General features: G+C 37.9%; 1 protein-coding gene across 2 annotated transcripts; it reads left to right on the top strand.

Moving 5' to 3' along the window:
* The first annotated feature begins 1431 nt into the window (after positions 1-1431).
* Positions 1432-16973, top strand: C10H9orf64 (chromosome 10 C9orf64 homolog). 2 transcript variants are annotated; one of them, XM_037797343.1, is made up of 4 exons: positions 1432-1993; positions 2548-2807; positions 9193-9388; positions 16106-16973. In XM_037797343.1, exons 1-4 carry the CDS (start codon positions 1657-1659, stop codon positions 16336-16338), a joined length of 1026 nt encoding a protein of 341 aa, XP_037653271.1. In that variant the 5' UTR covers positions 1432-1656; the 3' UTR covers positions 16339-16973. The 2 variants fall into 2 exon arrangements, with proteins under 2 accessions (XP_037653271.1, XP_037653272.1); XM_037797344.1 differs by having other exon boundaries at positions 1432-1646; positions 16106-16970.
* Positions 16974-17454: the final 481 nt, after the last annotated feature.

The following is a 17454-nucleotide window of genomic DNA, read 5'->3' as shown; positions in this document are numbered from 1 at the left end:
CCACCACCCCTGGAGCTGAGGACACTGAACTACATAGACTGTAGGTAAGAGAGGGATTTCTGAACATTAGGGTTCTGTTGGGAAGGAGGAAGGAGGGAATGGATGATGTTGAATAAGTAAAGAACCCACTTTTAAATTTCCAGCATCTTGTTTATGCTTTATCTCAACTAGAAGTTCCTTGAGAAAAGCATGTTTTATACTTGTTTATACTACTACTAGTGTCTAACTCAAAACCCCATACATAGTAGGAACTCAAGTTGATTTTTTTCTGTCAACAAGCATCAATGAGAGGAGGAAACGGCCTATATTACTTAATATACTGGATTCTTTTGTTTATTCTAGATTTTCTTGCTAATTAATTTCATTGACCCCCCAAAACTTAGAGCTCCTGGGCTCAAAATGAAAACTCTCAAGCCAACAGATTTACATTTATTCAACAACTGTATTAATATACTAGTCACCTTTTCTGGAAAAGTAAATCCCAGTGAAGTCCTTAAAGTTCCTTTTTCTTACTAAAATGAAGAAACTGGAGAGATGAAGATGTTCTGCTTCTCTAGGGCAGAGCTGTCAAGCTTAAAAGTTCCAAATCCTCCAAAAAGTCCAAGTTACTTTGCTGTTAATGACTAGAGATGCATACTGATTATTTCTAACAGGTGATTTCAAAGGTGTGAGGGTTTTATGTTATCCATGGAGATTTTAGTCTCCAATGGAGAAAAAAATACATGCCTCTATATTAAAAGTTGATCACCAGGCAAATTTGGATCATCACTAACTTGACTCCTGTACCTTTTTCCTCCTATTGAAAAAATATTTTAGAAAGGTATTTCTTCTTTACTTGACGATGAAATAGCTGGCATTAGTGAGCCTGGCTCCTAGAAAGAGCCCTTGACTGTGATCTAGGGCCAATCAACTCAACTTCCAAATTGGGACTAAATAAGATGTGATAAGCACAATGCCAGGCCCACGAAATTAGCTTAACAATTTAATACACTTCCTCATCCAATTTTCCACAAGTTCCAACTAACTCTAAAGGTCAAAGGAAGGGAGCGGCTTGTCCCTGCCTTGCCCAGGGACCGCCATCCCGTCTCGCAGTCTGGGGATGGGATGGCCCCCCGTAACCGAGGCCAACAGCCATAATGCTTATCGTGTCTCGCCCAGACTTCTCCCTCCTAGGAGAGGAGTGAGCAGGCACCGGATGAGGGTAATGCTGCGCACCGGCCGGAGTCGTTGCGAGCCCTGTCACCGCAACGAACCGCAGTTTTCTCCTGTCACCTACCAGGGGCGGAGGGTGAGACAAGAACAGAAAACAAAATGGTTAGACTGTCCATCTCCGAGTGGGCGAGTATGGGCGGGATCTTAGGGGCCGGAAGCGGTACCGGGACGAGAGTGGGCGGGGCCACTCTCCCGGAAGTGCCTCCGGGCTTCGTACCAGTGCGCGGTTGTGCCTTCTCCATAGGTGTCGCTGCGGTTGGTATTGCGCTCTTGGAGCGCTGGACTGTGTTTAAGGCGACGATTCCACGGGGTTCTGGAGGGCGAGGTGCAGAGGGACCCTGGACTTTGACCCGCCTAGAGAGGACACGTGACTCGTCACACTGGGGAAAGAGAGTTTGGCCAGTCACAAGCGTCGTTTCCCAGTTCCCAAAGGGGTAGGGTATAATGGACGGCCTCCTGACTCCCAGAGAATCTGCAAAATTCATTGCAGAAAACAGTCGGGATGTGTTCATCGACGGCGGGGGCGTGCGGAGGGTAGCCGAGCTGCTTCTCGCAAAGGCCTCGGGGTCGGAGCTGCGCGTGGAGGGGTGGAAGGACCTTCACGAGCTGAATCCCAGGGCGGCCGACGAGGCCGCGGTCAACTGGGTGTTCGTGACAGACACGCTCAATTTCTCCTTTTGGTCGGAGCACGACGAGCACAAGTGTCTGGTGGGGTATAGAGGGAAAACGTACAGTGGGTACTGGTCCTTGTGCGCCGCAATCAACAGAGCCCTCGACGAAGGTTGGTGCCATTTTTCTCGCTCAGACCCGATAGCCTTTGAAGTTTCGGTTTATCGGGGGTCCCAAGGAGCGGGTTGGGAGATGGAATCACTTGTTAAAAAGGCGAACCTGAAGTTCCTCCCTGCCCGCTGCTCTGCTTAAAATAAAAGTATTAGAAGAGGCTGACATTGAATCCCTATTCAGTGGTAAATGATCCTACTGTTGTACCATTAGCACGGCATGAAAGACGTATTTAAGCAAAAAACAAAACTAAGCAGATTTCTAAAGAATGGCACTTTGATAACACTTGAAGAACAAAGGGACATGTATTATAGAACATTTTGCACAGTGAAAATACATTTGCTGTAATATTGTAATGGTTAGAAATGAATGACAACTAAGTACAGACATAAATAGAAAATGAGGGTTCTGCTTCTGATTTGTAATTTTTACTCATTTTCAGTGTATTCCTGTAACATATTTGGTTTCGTATTAATTGTACGTTGTAAAAGCAAGGGCCTAATGAATATAAAAGACTGACTTCCCTCTCATTTTTTTTTTTCTCCCTCTCTGAAGGAATACCAATAACTAGTGCCACATACTATGCCACAATGACCCTGGAACAGGTTCGGCATGTATTCCGTTCTGACACATTAGTTCCTATGCCTTTGATAGAAGAGAGGCATCAGATTCTCAACGAAACCGGGAAAATTCTACTTGAGAAGTTTGGAGGCTCTTTTCTTAATTGTGTCCGAAAAAGTGAAAAAAGTGCACAGAAGTTAATGCACCTGGTAGTTGAAAGTTTTCCTTCTTACAGAGATGTGACTCAGTTTGAGGTGAGTTGCTTGTATTGGAAATTTTAGAATTCTTAATTATCCTTCCAGAATTAACTCCTTTTGAGAGTAAAAACTTAAATTTTGACATATACTCCCTGTAGACAAAAAGCTAACAAAATTAATGTTTCAAAGACGTTACTTCTTTTGTTTTCTAATCAGTGTTTTTCCTTTATTCTTTACTTTTCTCCCTTTTTCTTTGTACTTGTAAAATGCTTCACACCTAAGAAACACTGAACCCTCAATATTATGTCACTGGGTGATAATGGGGTTCTTTTAGTACTTCAAACATTTTACTTCATTGGATGAAAATCAGTATGTATGCTAAATTTCTAGTCTAATGAAAAGTATTATTTTGCAAAGTTGTAATGTACATATGTGTTTTCTTTATCATACACAATGCACTTTTTCAATATTTGCTTTATGGTACAAAACTTTTTTATTATACTTTCCCAGTGTGCCCCTGGATTTTGTTTTTGTAAAATTCTTTTAAAATCCTTTATATCACTGTGTATTCTAACTGTGACACAGAACTGGAAGCAAACTCAGAGGAATCACATAATATAAACCTATTGAATAAATTAATACATATATCAAATTGAAATTTTAAAATATCCTTCTGTAGTTACATTCAGCAACTAAAATTGCCAATAATGTTAAAATCACTCTCTGTGATTTACAGGGTGTTCACACATACATTCTCCTTCTAGCCACAGAACAGCTCGGTGAGGCCCAAGGACTAGGAGTATTAATGAGGTTAAATAGTTTACCTGAGGACATTTACTCGGGAAATAGCCAGCCTTTGGATTGTCTGTTTTGTCAATTGGAAACCTAATTACATATGTTTGTTAAGATTCTTCTAGTTGCAAGGGACAGATCCACAATTAGAAAATGCTTAAGCAAAAAGTGAAATTTTTAGATGGGTGTTGGGGACAGGGATATAGCTCCTTCAGGAACATCCAGGACCAGGGACTCAAATGCCATCATGATTCTGTTTCTCATCTTTGCTTCAGTTGTGCGAAAATAGATATAATTGTATTTAATACATACTTATTTCCTTGGATTATCGTGCATTTTTAGACATTATGAACAAATTATAGTTAGAAAGTTTTAATTTATGGATTTAGACCACTGGTTTCCAAACCTGGCTGTGCCCCAGAATCACTTAGAAAACTTAAAATTCAGATATATTTCCTGGCCCCACCTTCAAAGATTGTGATCAATAGATAAAGGAAAGAGGAATTTTTTTTCTTTTGTATGCTTTTCAGGTGGCTCTGATTTAGAGTATACAGTAACTACATAGAAGTCCTACTTAATGAATCTGCTTCCTTAGGCAATCATCTTTACTCTGACATACTGATAAATATACATTAAAAAAATCAGCTTTTTTGATATTCCAGAAGATAAACATTTATTTGCTCTTAAATATTTGTAATCTTTGACCTTTCTATTTGCTCATGTTAAATTTATTGAAGAATTTGTGGAAGAAAATTAATTCATGGTTATAGAGTTTTTCACTGATAGTTATTTTACAAAGGAAGTTTTTGAAAATGGATTCACAAAGCAAATTACAGAATGCATAGAGATTATTATTTAGGGATTTACTGGTATTTCCAATGATAGCAGTTAATATTTTAGAGACCCATAATTTGATTACTAAAATAATTTGATTACTAAAACCATAATCAGCTTATTAAGAAAATGTTTTATAGTTAATTTGAATTTATTTTTAGATTCCTCACTTGAAGGTAAATATTTTTTGTTCTTTTTTTTTCATTTTAAGTTGTATTATAATCTAATCTTTACAATTTTCTTAGATACCGGTACTGATTTTGTTATATATATAAGATATATATAGGTTTTTTTGTTTTGTTCTATGAATCTTGTTAAAAATAACAAATAGCTTTTATCTATTGTAGTAAACTTTATAATGTAATAATTGTGTTTGATATTCAGTTGTATGTTGTAAATTGAGTTTTATGCCTTGCTGTTTTATTAACTGAACTTGAACTAGAAACCTGATTAGCATATGTAAGTCCAGTTTATATAGAGAAACAATTATCGGGTTGTAATATTTGGATAGATTTGGATTTATAGGTTCGTGGCATCACGTAGGGATGCGAATGCTTCTCAATGTTGACTTCTCCCCCAGCACTAATTTTAATTTACAGACTTTACACTATGTCAAAAAATGAGCATGTATGTCTGGCCTGGAAAACAAGATACTGAGTTTCTTAATGATGACCTTAGAAAATTTACGTTATAGAATTAGATCCAGCTTTGTTTTAATAGATAAACCTTAAAGCTAAGCAATATTAGATTATTTCTCATCAGGACAGCATATCATTGACATTTTCTTAGTAAATAAAGGAATTTATGTTATTTTATAGACCACCTATGTATATGGAGTCTTTTCTTGAGGAGTTTAATTTCACTTTTTATTTAATTATATGTGTCACTTATTTAAAGCATTCTCCAAGGTGTTCAGGATGTATTTTGGGAGCCAGTAATACAGATTGCTTCTGCTTAGCAGCTAAGCAGTTGTACAAAGATGATTTTAAATAATTACCATTGGTATTTGGACTAGGAATAGGTTGTAATTCTCTGTCATATTTTTCATAGTCTATGCTGATCTTTATTTGTAGTTTTATAGAACATTCCTGATTTAAATTATAACCCACCATCTTATAATGCTTGGTTAAATTTGTTTCTTTCATGTATAAATATAGTTAGCTGGTTTGTCTTAGTATATGGACTTACATATTAACTTTGACATTTCCAGAATTGGTAAACTTGAGATAAATATTCTGGTTGATTACAATTTTTTTTTTAATTTTATTTTGAAATAAATTCAAAGTTATAGGAACAGTTGCAAAAACAATACAAATCCCATACACAGAACTCCAGCATACCCTGACCCCCGCTCCCCCGATACCCTGATCCACCAACTTTAACATGCTGTCAAACCACCATTTCTCTTTCCCTCCCTCCCTCCTTCCTTATGATCCATCATCTATTGCTCTGTCTTCTGAACATATGAGAGCAAGCTGTACACATCCTTGAACAAACACTGTAATTCACATATACAATTCCCATGAACAAGAACATTCTTTATGCAGTCTCATTAAGCGCAGCTAAGAAGTTCAAGAAATTCAACATTAATACAAAGCTTACATTCTATATTTACTTTTTTTTTTCTTATGTCTCAACTGTGTCCCTTTCAGCCTCCTGTCCTCCATCCTGAGATTCCATCCAGGATCATCGTTGGCATTCAATTGTCATGTATTTAGACTGTCTTTTTTTTTTTTTTTTTTTTTTTTGCAATTTTGGAAACATATATACAGCTTAAATCTTCCCATTCCACCCCCTCCCTAGCATTCCATTAGTGGGATTAATCACATTTAGAATGTTGTAATGCTATCACCTTCCCACCATCCATTACTAGAAATTTCCCTTCACCTCAAACAGCAACCCTACACTTATTTCTTAATTCCCCATTGCCCCTTCCCCCACTTCTCGTAACCCGTACTCTACTTTTCATCTCTATGGTCATATTCTCTGATAATTTCTTTGTGTTTACTGTGGAGCTTAAAATTAACCTCTTAAATCCATAACAATCTTGTTTTTCTTTGATACCAACTTAACTTCAATAGGACCCATAAACTATGTTCCTATACTCCTCCATTCCCCCACCTTTATATAGTTCTTGTCAAAAATCACATATTTTACATTGAGTCCCAAACCACTGATTTGTCATTAGTTTGTGTATTTTATATCATGTAGGAAGTAAATAGTGGAGTTACAAATCAAAAATTACTGACTTCTATTTATATTCCATTGTGGTCAAGAATGTGCTTTGAATATATTCAATTTTTTTTTTTTTTTTAATTTATTGAGGCTTCTTTTATGTCCCAGCATATGGTCAATTCTGGAGAAAGATCTGTGATCACTAGAGAAAAATGTGTGTCCTGGTGATTTGGGATGTAAGGTTCTATATATGTCTGTTAAAATTCTCTATCCCTCTCTCTCCTTTCTTTGTTTCTCTGTCAGTAGGGCTCCCTTTAGCATCTGAAGTAGGGCAGGTCTTTTAGTGGCAAAATCGCTCAGCATTTGTTTGTCTGTGAAAAATTTAAGCTCTCCCTCAAATTTGAAGGAGAGTTTTGCTGGATAAAGTATTCTTGGTTGGAAATTTTTCTCTCTCAGAATTTTAAATATGTCATGCCACTGCCTTCCCGCCTCCATGGTGGCGGCTGAGTAGTCACTACTTAGTCTTATGTTGTTTCCTTTGTATGTGGTGAATTGCTTTTCTCTTGCTGCTTTCAGAACTTGCTCCTTCTCTTCAGTATTTGAGAGTCTGTTCAGAATATGTCTTGAATTGGGTTTATTTGGATTTATTCTATTTGGAGTTTGCTGGACATTTATGCTTTATGTATTTATATTGAGTATAAGGTTTGGGAAGTTTTCCCCAACAATTTCTTTGAATACTCTTTCTAGACCTTTACCCTTCTCTTCCCCTTCTGGGACACCAATGAGTCTTAAATTTGGACGTTTTATTTTATCTATCGTATTCCTGAGATCCATTTCAATTTTTTTTATTTTTTTCTCCATTCTTTCTTTTGTTCTTTCATGTTCTGTTCTGTGGACCTCTAGGGCACTGAGTCGTTGTTCAGCTTCCTCTAATCTTGTATTATGAGTATCCAGAGTCTTTTTAATTTGGCCAACAGTTTCTTTTATTTCCGTAAGATTTTCTATTTTCTTTATTTACTCTTGCAATTTCTGCTTTATGCTCTTCTGGGGTCTTCTTTATGTCCTTTATATCCTGTGCCATACTCTCGTTCTTTGATTGTAGTCCTTTGATTAATTGCGCCAAGTGCTGTGTCTCTTCTGATATTTTGATTTGGGTGTTTGCGATTGGGTTCTCCATATCGTCTGGTTTTATCAAATGCTTTAAGATTTTCTGTTGTTTTTGGCCTGTTGGCATTTGCTTTGCTTGATAGCTGTGATCTTCCAGGACCTCTGCTGAGGGAAGGCTGTGCTACGTCACAAGTGCACGCCGTCCGTTAAGGGAAGCCCCGGGCTGCCAGGCCATGCAGGGGCACTCCCAGCCTGATGCAAAGATGGCTGGTTGGGGTGTCTCCACCCCCGCCCCCTGCCTTTTCACACAGCTCTGCCTTCCGAGCTCCGGGACATCTAGCTGTGTATGCACCCAGGGCCACTGTCCAAGGCCAATATTGTGTCGTGTGTGCAGTGCCATGGGATACACTCCCTGTCACACTGGGTTTCCTGGTGTGGCTCTGGGCTGTGGGTACGGTCCTGGGCAGGAGTGTCTCCAGCCCGCCAGGGAGCCCAGCTGCAAGCAGTGTGGTTTCTTTCTCCTTTTGGCCCTCCCCTCTGGCCCCCTGGCCTGAGGGAATCAGCAGCGGTCTATCCTCCACGCCAGACACCGAGAGGTTGGCACAGCCTGCTCCTGCTGTGCTTCACTGCATGGTTCTCACCATCATAACTGCAGCTGCTCGTGGTTTTTTTTTTTTTTTTTTTTTTTTTTTTTTTTTTTTTTTTTTTTAAAAAAAAGAACTAGTCTGTCTCCAAACACCAACCACAGTTTCCCCACACCGCAGTACAGCCACGGGACTTTCAGCCGGCTTACTCACTCATTTCAGAATTCAGACTCCCAGTTTCACCAAGTGCATGGTCCCTGTGGTTTTAGCAGACCTTGTCCAGCTGGCGCATCGCTGAAACTGGTATTCTGGGTCACTTTCTGGTTTTTATTTAGTATTTTTCACAGAGATGTTTTTTTGCCCTGTCTCATCTAGCCTAGTCTCATCTAGGTTCTCTCCCCTGGTTGATTACAATTTAAGTCTTCATTCTTGGATATCAATTTAAGTTAAGTTAATCATATTATCTGAAACAGTTAAAAATTAATGGGATTATCTTCAGAAGTGAGCATAAGGATGACTGTTCTTTATACTTTCTAAATTTTATACAATTAATGTGATGTACTCTTGTAATCAGAAAGTATATGTGGTTATATAATTTAAGAAACTGGAAAGGAATATGATCTAGTTAAAAATAATAAGCAGTCAGATTATGGTGACATATAGAAATATGTATATAAAGTAAAGCCATTGAAAAAGAAACACTAAAGAGTACCATGTTTACATAAATTATATTTTGTATGCCTTCAAAAAATAGGAAGTAAATTTGTAGTGGTGTAGATAATGTTTATTAGGCCTTTTTTTTTTCCTGTAACAGATTATAAATTTTTACCAAGAAAGTAAGAAAGATTATTCTGCCCTTGAAAAAATGTTCTCTCTGCCTTTTTTTTTTTTACAACATACATCAAGCTTTCAGATACCCAGGTAACATTTACATTCTCTTCATTCATTAGGGGAAAAGGATTTCTTTTTATAAACGGGCCCAAATCCTTGTGGCGGATACGTGGAGTGTATTAGAAGGAAAAGGAGATGGCTGCTTTAAGGACATCTCCAGTATCACCATGTTTGCTGACTATAGATTACCTCAGGTTCTTGTTTATCTTGGGGCGCTGAAATACTCTGATGAACTACTGAAGAACCTTCTTAAAGGTCTGCAACCTTACTTAATTCTTTGTTATACTATGAACAGTTGAGTCTCCATTTAGTTTCGTTAACAAAAAGTCTCTGCTTAAAAAAAAAAAAGAGCAGTATTTCTTTTTCAAAGTATATTTAAAGAAAAATGCAAGAGCATTTAAAGCCTGGGAAAATTGTGGGTTTTTTGTTTGCTTGTTTGTTTTGTTTGTTTTGTTTGTTGGTGGTTGATTGGTTTACCTGTGGAATACAGATATTGTGGAAAAGTGTGCTATTTGGACATTTTTAATTTCAGAAGGTAGTAATAAAATGAAACCTAAATTTATGTTGCATGAGGGTGTGCAAACACTGTGACAGTTCATCAGGTTTAGTATCTGAAGAGTGCTAAGCCAAAGATCACACTACATTGTAATGTAAAGGATGGGCAGCAATATGGATAATATGTGCTGGCTTTGGAGTCAGGAAGCTTCAAATCTGTCACTAGTTTATTGGACACAAGTCGCTCACTTCTCCCTATTTATTTATTCACCATTATTGGGTTAGATCATTGATTCTCAAGAGTGACAGCTTTATTATAACATATGAGAATAGGTAATTGGGTTGAAAAGAGATTGTGTGAAAATTAGCTTTTTTGTTTTTTAAATATTTCTTTGTATAAGAAAAATAATTATATTGTATGATTTTCTAACACGTTAATTTCTCATTTCAATTGGGCACAGTATTTTCTGCTACTTTTTACTTTATTTTTGCAAGAAAGTAGTTTTTTTGATTGGATAGTTTTCTCTTGTGAAACATTTAATTTCCTGAAGATCAAAATGACACAGAATATAAAGGTACCTTTATTCCTATGGTTGGCTCTGGCAGGCATTTATGTCACCTCAGGCAATCATTTTGTCCCTCTGTTTCCTCATTTGAAACGTAACATTTTATTTCATGTAGTAATGCTCACTTTCTGGGTCATTAATTGTTGAATTCCTCTGAAAAGGACAACATTTAGCTGTTATGGCTTCTTTTACACATAGACATATTTGGCTGATCTTTTTTTTTAGACCATGTATTCACTGCTCATTCCTATCTCTGAACATTCTCTCTCTCTCTTCTTTTTTTTTTTTTTGACCTTTTATTTTGAAATAGTTTCAAACTGATAGAACAGTTGTAAAAACAGTACAAGTTCTCCCACACAGAAAACAACATACCACCACCCTTTCAGATACCCCATCCACCAATTTTAATAATTTGCAGCATTTGCTGTATCATTCTCTTTCTCAACATTGGAAAGCAGGTCGCACACACTGTACCTCTTAAAACACTTACTTAATACTTCCATGTACATTTCCTACAGACAAGGATATTCACTTAGGTAAGTACCGTAAGTGCAGTCATCAAGTTCAGGAAATTGAACGTTTATATGAGCTTACATTCTGTATTACAATTTTTTATTATATCTCAATAATGTCATTTTGAGATATTTCTCCTCCATTCTTAGATCCCATCCAGGATTATGAATTACGTTTAACTGTCATTATTTCTTTAGTTTCTCTTTCTTTCTGTTTCTGGTTTTTTCAGTTGCGGAAACTTCTGCAAAATAAATCTTCCCATCCCAACACTTCCCAAGCATACCATTCAGTGGGATTAATCACATTGACAATGTTGCAGTATCCTCACCACCATCTATTGCTGTAACTGTCCCTTTATCCCCAAAAGAAACTCTGCACTCATTTTGCATTAACTATGCATTGCCCCTGCCCCCCTCCCAACCCCTGGTAACTTGTACTCTACTTTCTGTCTCTGAGTTAGCATATTCTTGGATATTTTATTTTTGGTTACCATGGGCTTAAATTTAATATTCTAAATCCATAACCATCTCGCTTGCTTTGATACCAACTTAACAACTTAAATAGTATACATAAACTATGTTCCATATCCTTCTGCCCCCCCACCTTGTAATTCTTGTCATAAATTACATATTTATACATTTTGAGTCCAAAACCATTGATTTACCAGTACATCTTCCGCATTTGCCTTTTAGATCCTGTAGGAAGTGAAAAGTGGAGTTACAAATCGAAAATGTAATACTACTGGTATTTATATTTATCTAAATCATCATCTTTATCAGAGATCTTTATTTCTTCATGTGGCTTCAGTAACTTGTCTAGTGTCCTTTCAATCTGCAGAACAGAACTCCTTTCAGCACTTCTTAAAGTGCCAGTCTAGTGGTAACAAATTGCCTCAGCTTTTATTTATCTGGGAATGTCTTAATGCCTCCATTTTTGAAAGACAGTTTTGCTGATACAATATTCCTTGTTGGCAGTTTTTTGCTTTCAGCACTTTAAATATGCCTTCCCACCAGCTTTTTGCCTTCATGATTTCCAATGAGAAGTCATCACTTAATTCTTCTGATACTGTCTTGTTTGTGACACATTGTTTCTCTCATGTGGCTTTCAGATTTCTCTCTTCATCTTTGGCATTCAGCAGTTTAATTACAATATGCTGTGGCTTGGGTGTATTTGGGTTTACCCTGTTTGGAGTTTGTTGAACATCTTGGATGTATATATTCAAGTCTTTCAATACATTTGGGAAGTTTTCAGCCATTATTTTCTTTGGATATTCTCTCTGCTGCTTTCTTTCTTTCTTCTCCTTCACAGGCTCCCCTAATACATATATTGATGTGCTTGATGGTGTCCCACAGGTTCTTCATACTCTCTTCATTTTTCTTCATTCTTTCCTCTTTTTACCCCACAGACTAGATGGTTTCGCTTGTCTTGTCTTCAAGTTCACTGATGCTTTCTTCTGCCAGCTCTAATTTGCTGTTGAACCCCTCTAGGGAATTTTTAATTTCTACTACTATGGACTTCAGCTCTGTTTGATTCCTTTTCATAATTTCTAACTCTGTTGATATTCTCTTTTTATTCATTTATAATTTTCCTGATTTCCTTTAGTTTTTTTGTCCATGTTTTCATTCGTTCTTTGAGCATATTTAGGACCATTTTTTAGAAGTCTTTGTCTGAAATGTCCCTGGTCCTATCCTCCTCATTGATGGTTTCTAATGCTTTTATCTTCTCCTTTGCCTGGACCTTCATTTCCTATTTCTTTGTATGTTTTTTAATCTTTTGTTGAAACTGGATGTTTGGTATTTTAATGTGTTATTGCTGAAAATTTGACTCTGAAACATCTGTTCCTTAAGCATGTATCTAGCTAATGTTATGACAGAGGTTTCTTGCAATGCCAGGAGTTAACAAAAAAAAAAAGGAGAAGTCAGAAAAGAAACCACTTTTCCCAGTTTTTGCAGATTGACCTGTGGGATTGCTTTCTTTCACGGCTTATCTGTGTGATGCGTTTGGAGAATAGCTCCAGGCCAAAGTGTAGGGGCTCCCTGATGTTTCTGAGCATGCCTCTTGTCTTGGGCATGTGCATGTGGCCGTAGGAATTTCCTCTTTTATACCAGTACAAATGTCCTCTCTTCCCTAGGAAACAGTTTCTTTGTTGTGGCAGGCACTGCACTGTATGCCTTACAGGCAACAATCCCTTGCCCCAGGCAGCACAACTTGATTGCTCTCCCACAGGGTTCTGTAGGTGAGCTCAGTGGACCATCTTCTACACACAAGGCAAGTTCTGTGACAGGAGTCCTTCAGGCCACCACCAGACAGATTGAACCAGAAATACATGCTCCCAGTATGCACACAAATGTTACTCTGCTCCCTCTGGGTCTGGGACCAGGTATCTGCACTGGGAGTGCAGGCTGGCTCTATGCCTAGGCAGTGAGGGGTTGAGGGAAGTGCCAGCCAGGATGCCTTGAGTTCTTACTGCTTTTAAGTTATCTTTTTCTTGATTTGGCACTCATTTTGTTACCACAGTCCTTTAGCTGTTTTCTGGAGCTTTTAGAAAGATGTTTCTACCAGTTCTTGCCACTTGTTCAAAGTTTCTGTGTGGAGGAGGGAGCCTGAAGTGTCTGCCTAAGCAGCCTTGTGCATGGTTTCCCTCACCTAGATTTTCTTTTTTCCAGTTCAAATCCTACACATCAACAGAGTCTTAGCTAAGATGCTGCCTCTGCTACATAGCTTTTCCTGACTCCTCATGATTTGTTCATCTCTTTTTCCTGAATTTCTAAAGCAGTTAGTTGTCTCTACTGCTGTGAGAAGACATCCTGATGAGCAGGGACCATCCAGCATAACTGTATAGAATCATCTGGATTTTTTTTCCACATACATTTCAATTCCAGAGGCTCTTTTCCAGATGTCCAACTGCAGTTGTCACTGCCTCCATTTTGCCTAGCTTCTAAAAGGATGCTCTGTCTTTATTTAGTTTGACATAAGATGGACAATTCCTTTGCCCTTAGTTTATTTAAGGAAAGTTGGATTTTTTTTCCCAAAAAGAACTAGGGGAGATATAAAGCTGTGTTTTGTGTGTGTGTGTGTGTGTGTGTGTGTGTGTGTGTGTGTGTGTGAGATAACTATCGTAAGTGAAATCTAGATCAAGGTTGGTTTGACTTGACTAGGTAGTTGGCTGGACTACCTTCCGGTTAAGGAAGGTCCCGCCTTAACTTGACTGCAATACTTCTTCCAAACTCGAGGATGTGCTATACTTATATTCTATTCCTTTCCCTCTCTCCTCTTCTAGATTTCTCCAGGACAGCCTTTTTAAGTCCTACCCTGATTTCTCTCCACTTTTTTTTAACCCATCTCTTTGCCCAAGGCATATTTCTTAGCAATTATAGACGCTGACAGTGCAGTTTGGCTAAATTTCGATTCTTCACTATGATTCTTGAGTTGACCTTTAGGCCTAATATGGTAGCTGTGTTACCTTCTCTGACTCTGACTCTAATCTATGCTTGCTAAAGCGTTTCAAATGGTTTCAGGCTTTTTTTGTTTCAAAGCCCATGCCCCCATCCGATACCATAAGTCACTGTTTTAATTTTCTATTTCTATGTAACAAATTATGCTAAAATTAAGCTGTTTATAAAACAACAAACATTTATTATTTCACAGTCTCTTATGGGTCAGGAATCTGGGTGCTGCTTAACTAGGTTCATCTGGCTCAAGGTTGCAATCAAACTGTCAGCTGGGGCTACTGTCACATCTGATGGCTCTACTTGGGTCAGGAGATCTTCCTACAAGCTCACTCTTAGGATTGTTGGCAGGCCTTGGTACCTCACCCATGAGCCTTTCCAGAGGGCAGCTGGCACCTCCCAGGGTGAGTGATCCAAGATAGAGCAAGAAAGGAGGAGCATCCCAGACTGAAGCTGCAGTCATTTGTAACCTAATCATGGAAGTGACATTCCATCACTTCTGCTATAAGCAAGTGACTTAATCCAGTCTGTAGTCAACGGCAGAGAATTACACAAGAGTATGAAGAACAGGAAGCAGGGGTCATCGGGAGCCATCCTAGAGGTTGTTTCCTACAGCTGCCTTTTCTTATTTAGCTCTGAGCACTGAGATTCCTATATGATTTGGCAATTCAGGCAAGTTGATAGTCAAGTTTGGAAGAATTGTTAAACAACAAAACTGAAGAAGGGATGGATTTGTATGCTGGCACCTGGGGCAAAATAATACAGTGGAGGGAACCAGTTAGTGTCTGTTCTCCCACTTGCCTCACTGACCAGTGCCTAAGCCCAGGGGAGAAATGGGGGCAGGGAAATGCTACTTAAGATCCAGGTGACAGAGTGGAACCCAGGGGATTGGGAGCATTTCCCCTAAGTCTTTCTGGATCACAGGGCCTCTGAAGTACTGTGAGGCCCCAGGGCAAGGGTGCAGATTGGTGGCCTGAGGCCAAGTGTAGCTTGCAGATGTGTTTTGTTTGGCCTTAACAGTGCTTTAATCAATGCTTAATTAGTTACTAACATTTGAAAATTAGGAGATTTCATTTAAAAAAATCAAACTTTCTCACTTCTCTTATAAAAGTAGAGAAATATGGAAACATTAGGTCTACCTCGAGACAGGGTAACACAAACTCTCTAGCTCACCACAATTTGCATCTGACTGCTTTACTCATTTACTCTATCTGCCTAATTCTTATATGCATTTGAGTTGATGAGCCCAGCTTTAGTCTCAGTGGCAGAGCACAGCCAGTGCCCGCTGTGCAGGATCAGACATATACCCTGGAGACAAGTACTAAAAAGGCTGGGGGAGCTGTGCGAACTGAGCTCCATATTCCAGCAGAGCTGACTAACAGATCCTGAATCCAAAGACTGATCATGGTTTTCCTTGCTTGAGTTAACAACTGTGACTTCCCAGGGTCCCTCTAATGCACCCAGGGCATCCCCAAGACAGCATTTAATACCCACGTGGGGAAGGGAAGTGCTATTTATTGGCCCTCCTTGAAATCCCCCAAAATTTGCAATGTTTTTCCCCTGGTGTCACACCTGATTTTAAACTCCTTCCTTTCAATAATTCAGTAATGTTGCTGTCATATTGTGAAATCTATGATTACCATATATTCATTTAACAAATATTTTTTGGAAGCTAGTATATGTAAGATCCAGGGAATACTGAGACAAACAAGCCAGACATCATCCCTGTCCTTGTGGAACTTAACTTGTCATTTTGAACTAATGGTTTAGAAATGGTTGAACTAATGGTTTAGAAATGGTTTAAATTTCCAAAAATAAAATGAAGTCTGAGACTTACAGTTTTAAAATGAGTACTTTTAAATGCTGCATTTTTTTCTGGAGTAATGTTTTGAGTAGATTTTATATCATTGCTATTAATGCTTCTTACTCTGATTTTTTCTCCCTTGCAGGAGAAATGCTCTCATATGGGGATAGGCGAGAGGTAGAAATTAGAGGCTGCTCGCTTTGGTGTGTTGAGCTGATCCGGGATTGTCTTCTGGAGCTTATTGAGAAAAATGGTGAAAAAACTAGTGGTGAGATCAGTTCCATTCTTTTGGATTATTACCTATGGGACTATGCCCGTGATCGCAGGGAAGATATGAAAGGAATTCCATTTCATCGCACGCGTTGCATATATTATTGACCCACAATGTAAACTGGTCCAAAGAAAATTCCCTGCATTTTTATGTCATGTAATCATTTGTACTGTTTTGCTTTCAGATTAAGAGAAGGTGGCACAGGTAACAGGAACAAGAAACATGATTACCCAGTCTCATGTTAAAAATTTTTCCTGAGATATTGCTGTGTGTTTGTTTAGTTTTGAAAATATTTACCCTTTCTGTGGACACATTGACAGAAATAATGAAGGACCTTTAATGCTTTCACTTTTTAAATTTCAGATCTCTTAAAATTAATCATGTCTTATAAAATGCGATTTATCTTCATTGATACTATTTCAGCCATTCAGTTGATAACTTTTCTCACGTTCTAGTAATTTTCTATGTATGTTCATCATTTTATATAAAAAAGGGAGGGGGAGGGGCTTTCATGAATGAATGTTATTGCTCTTGTAAAAACAATCTTATAGTTTATTTTAAACTTTTTTTATGGGTAATGATAGTGAGTTTGTATGTGAGGATTTTCAATTTAGGTGATCTATTTTGCCTTGTATTTTTTTTTTCAGAGTAACGACATTGGAATTGAATAAAGATTTTTAAAACTTTTCTTAAACCTGGAATGGATTATTTCATTAAAATGGAATTTACCACATAGAATTTTTAAAGGCTTATAATAAGATTGTCTTTCTTTATATAAACTATAATAAACAAATGACTATTCTAGAATGAAATGAAAAGTTAATGAATGTGGTTTGTCTATGAACATGGTATCGACTTACCTGCTTTAATAAGGAACATGGCTTACGCTGGTTAGGACAAGACAGTTCTTCAAAGTGTCTCAACTTGAAGAAAGAGTTTCAGAGACTGAATGAGGACAGTCACAACCACAGTGACAGTGCCATTTTAACAGATGAGTGAACAATTAAATGATATTTAATTGATTTTTTTTTTTAGCTACCTATTTACCCTCCCTTCTTCCCCTCTACCTCTTTCTTCTTCTTCCCTGGTAACCTCTAATCTATCCCTGTGAATTTGCTATTTCTAGTCATCTCGTATAAGTCATATCATATAATTTTTGGCCTTATGTGTTTCCTTATTTCACTGAGCATATTATTTTCAGTATTATTCTATGTTGTAGCATG

The sequence above is a fragment of the Choloepus didactylus genome, chromosome 10, assembly GCF_015220235.1.
Source record: "Choloepus didactylus isolate mChoDid1 chromosome 10, mChoDid1.pri, whole genome shotgun sequence".
Classification (NCBI taxonomy): domain Eukaryota; kingdom Metazoa; phylum Chordata; class Mammalia; order Pilosa; family Megalonychidae; genus Choloepus; species Choloepus didactylus.
The sequence above is the reverse complement of the archived record's forward strand: the minus strand, read 5'-3'. Positions and strand labels throughout refer to the sequence as shown.

Excerpts from the sequence above, each read along its gene's own strand:
- C10H9orf64 (XM_037797343.1), top strand. The coding sequence starts at position 1,657 with ATGGACGGCCTCCTGACTCCCAGAGAATCTGCAAAATTCATTGCAGAA. Across the intron at positions 2,808-9,192 it reads GAGATGTGACTCAGTTTGAG|GGGAAAAGGATTTCTTTTTA; the intron begins GTGAGTTGCTTG and ends TTCATTCATTAG. Across the intron at positions 9,389-16,105 it reads ACTGAAGAACCTTCTTAAAG|GAGAAATGCTCTCATATGGG; the intron begins GTCTGCAACCTT and ends TCTCCCTTGCAG.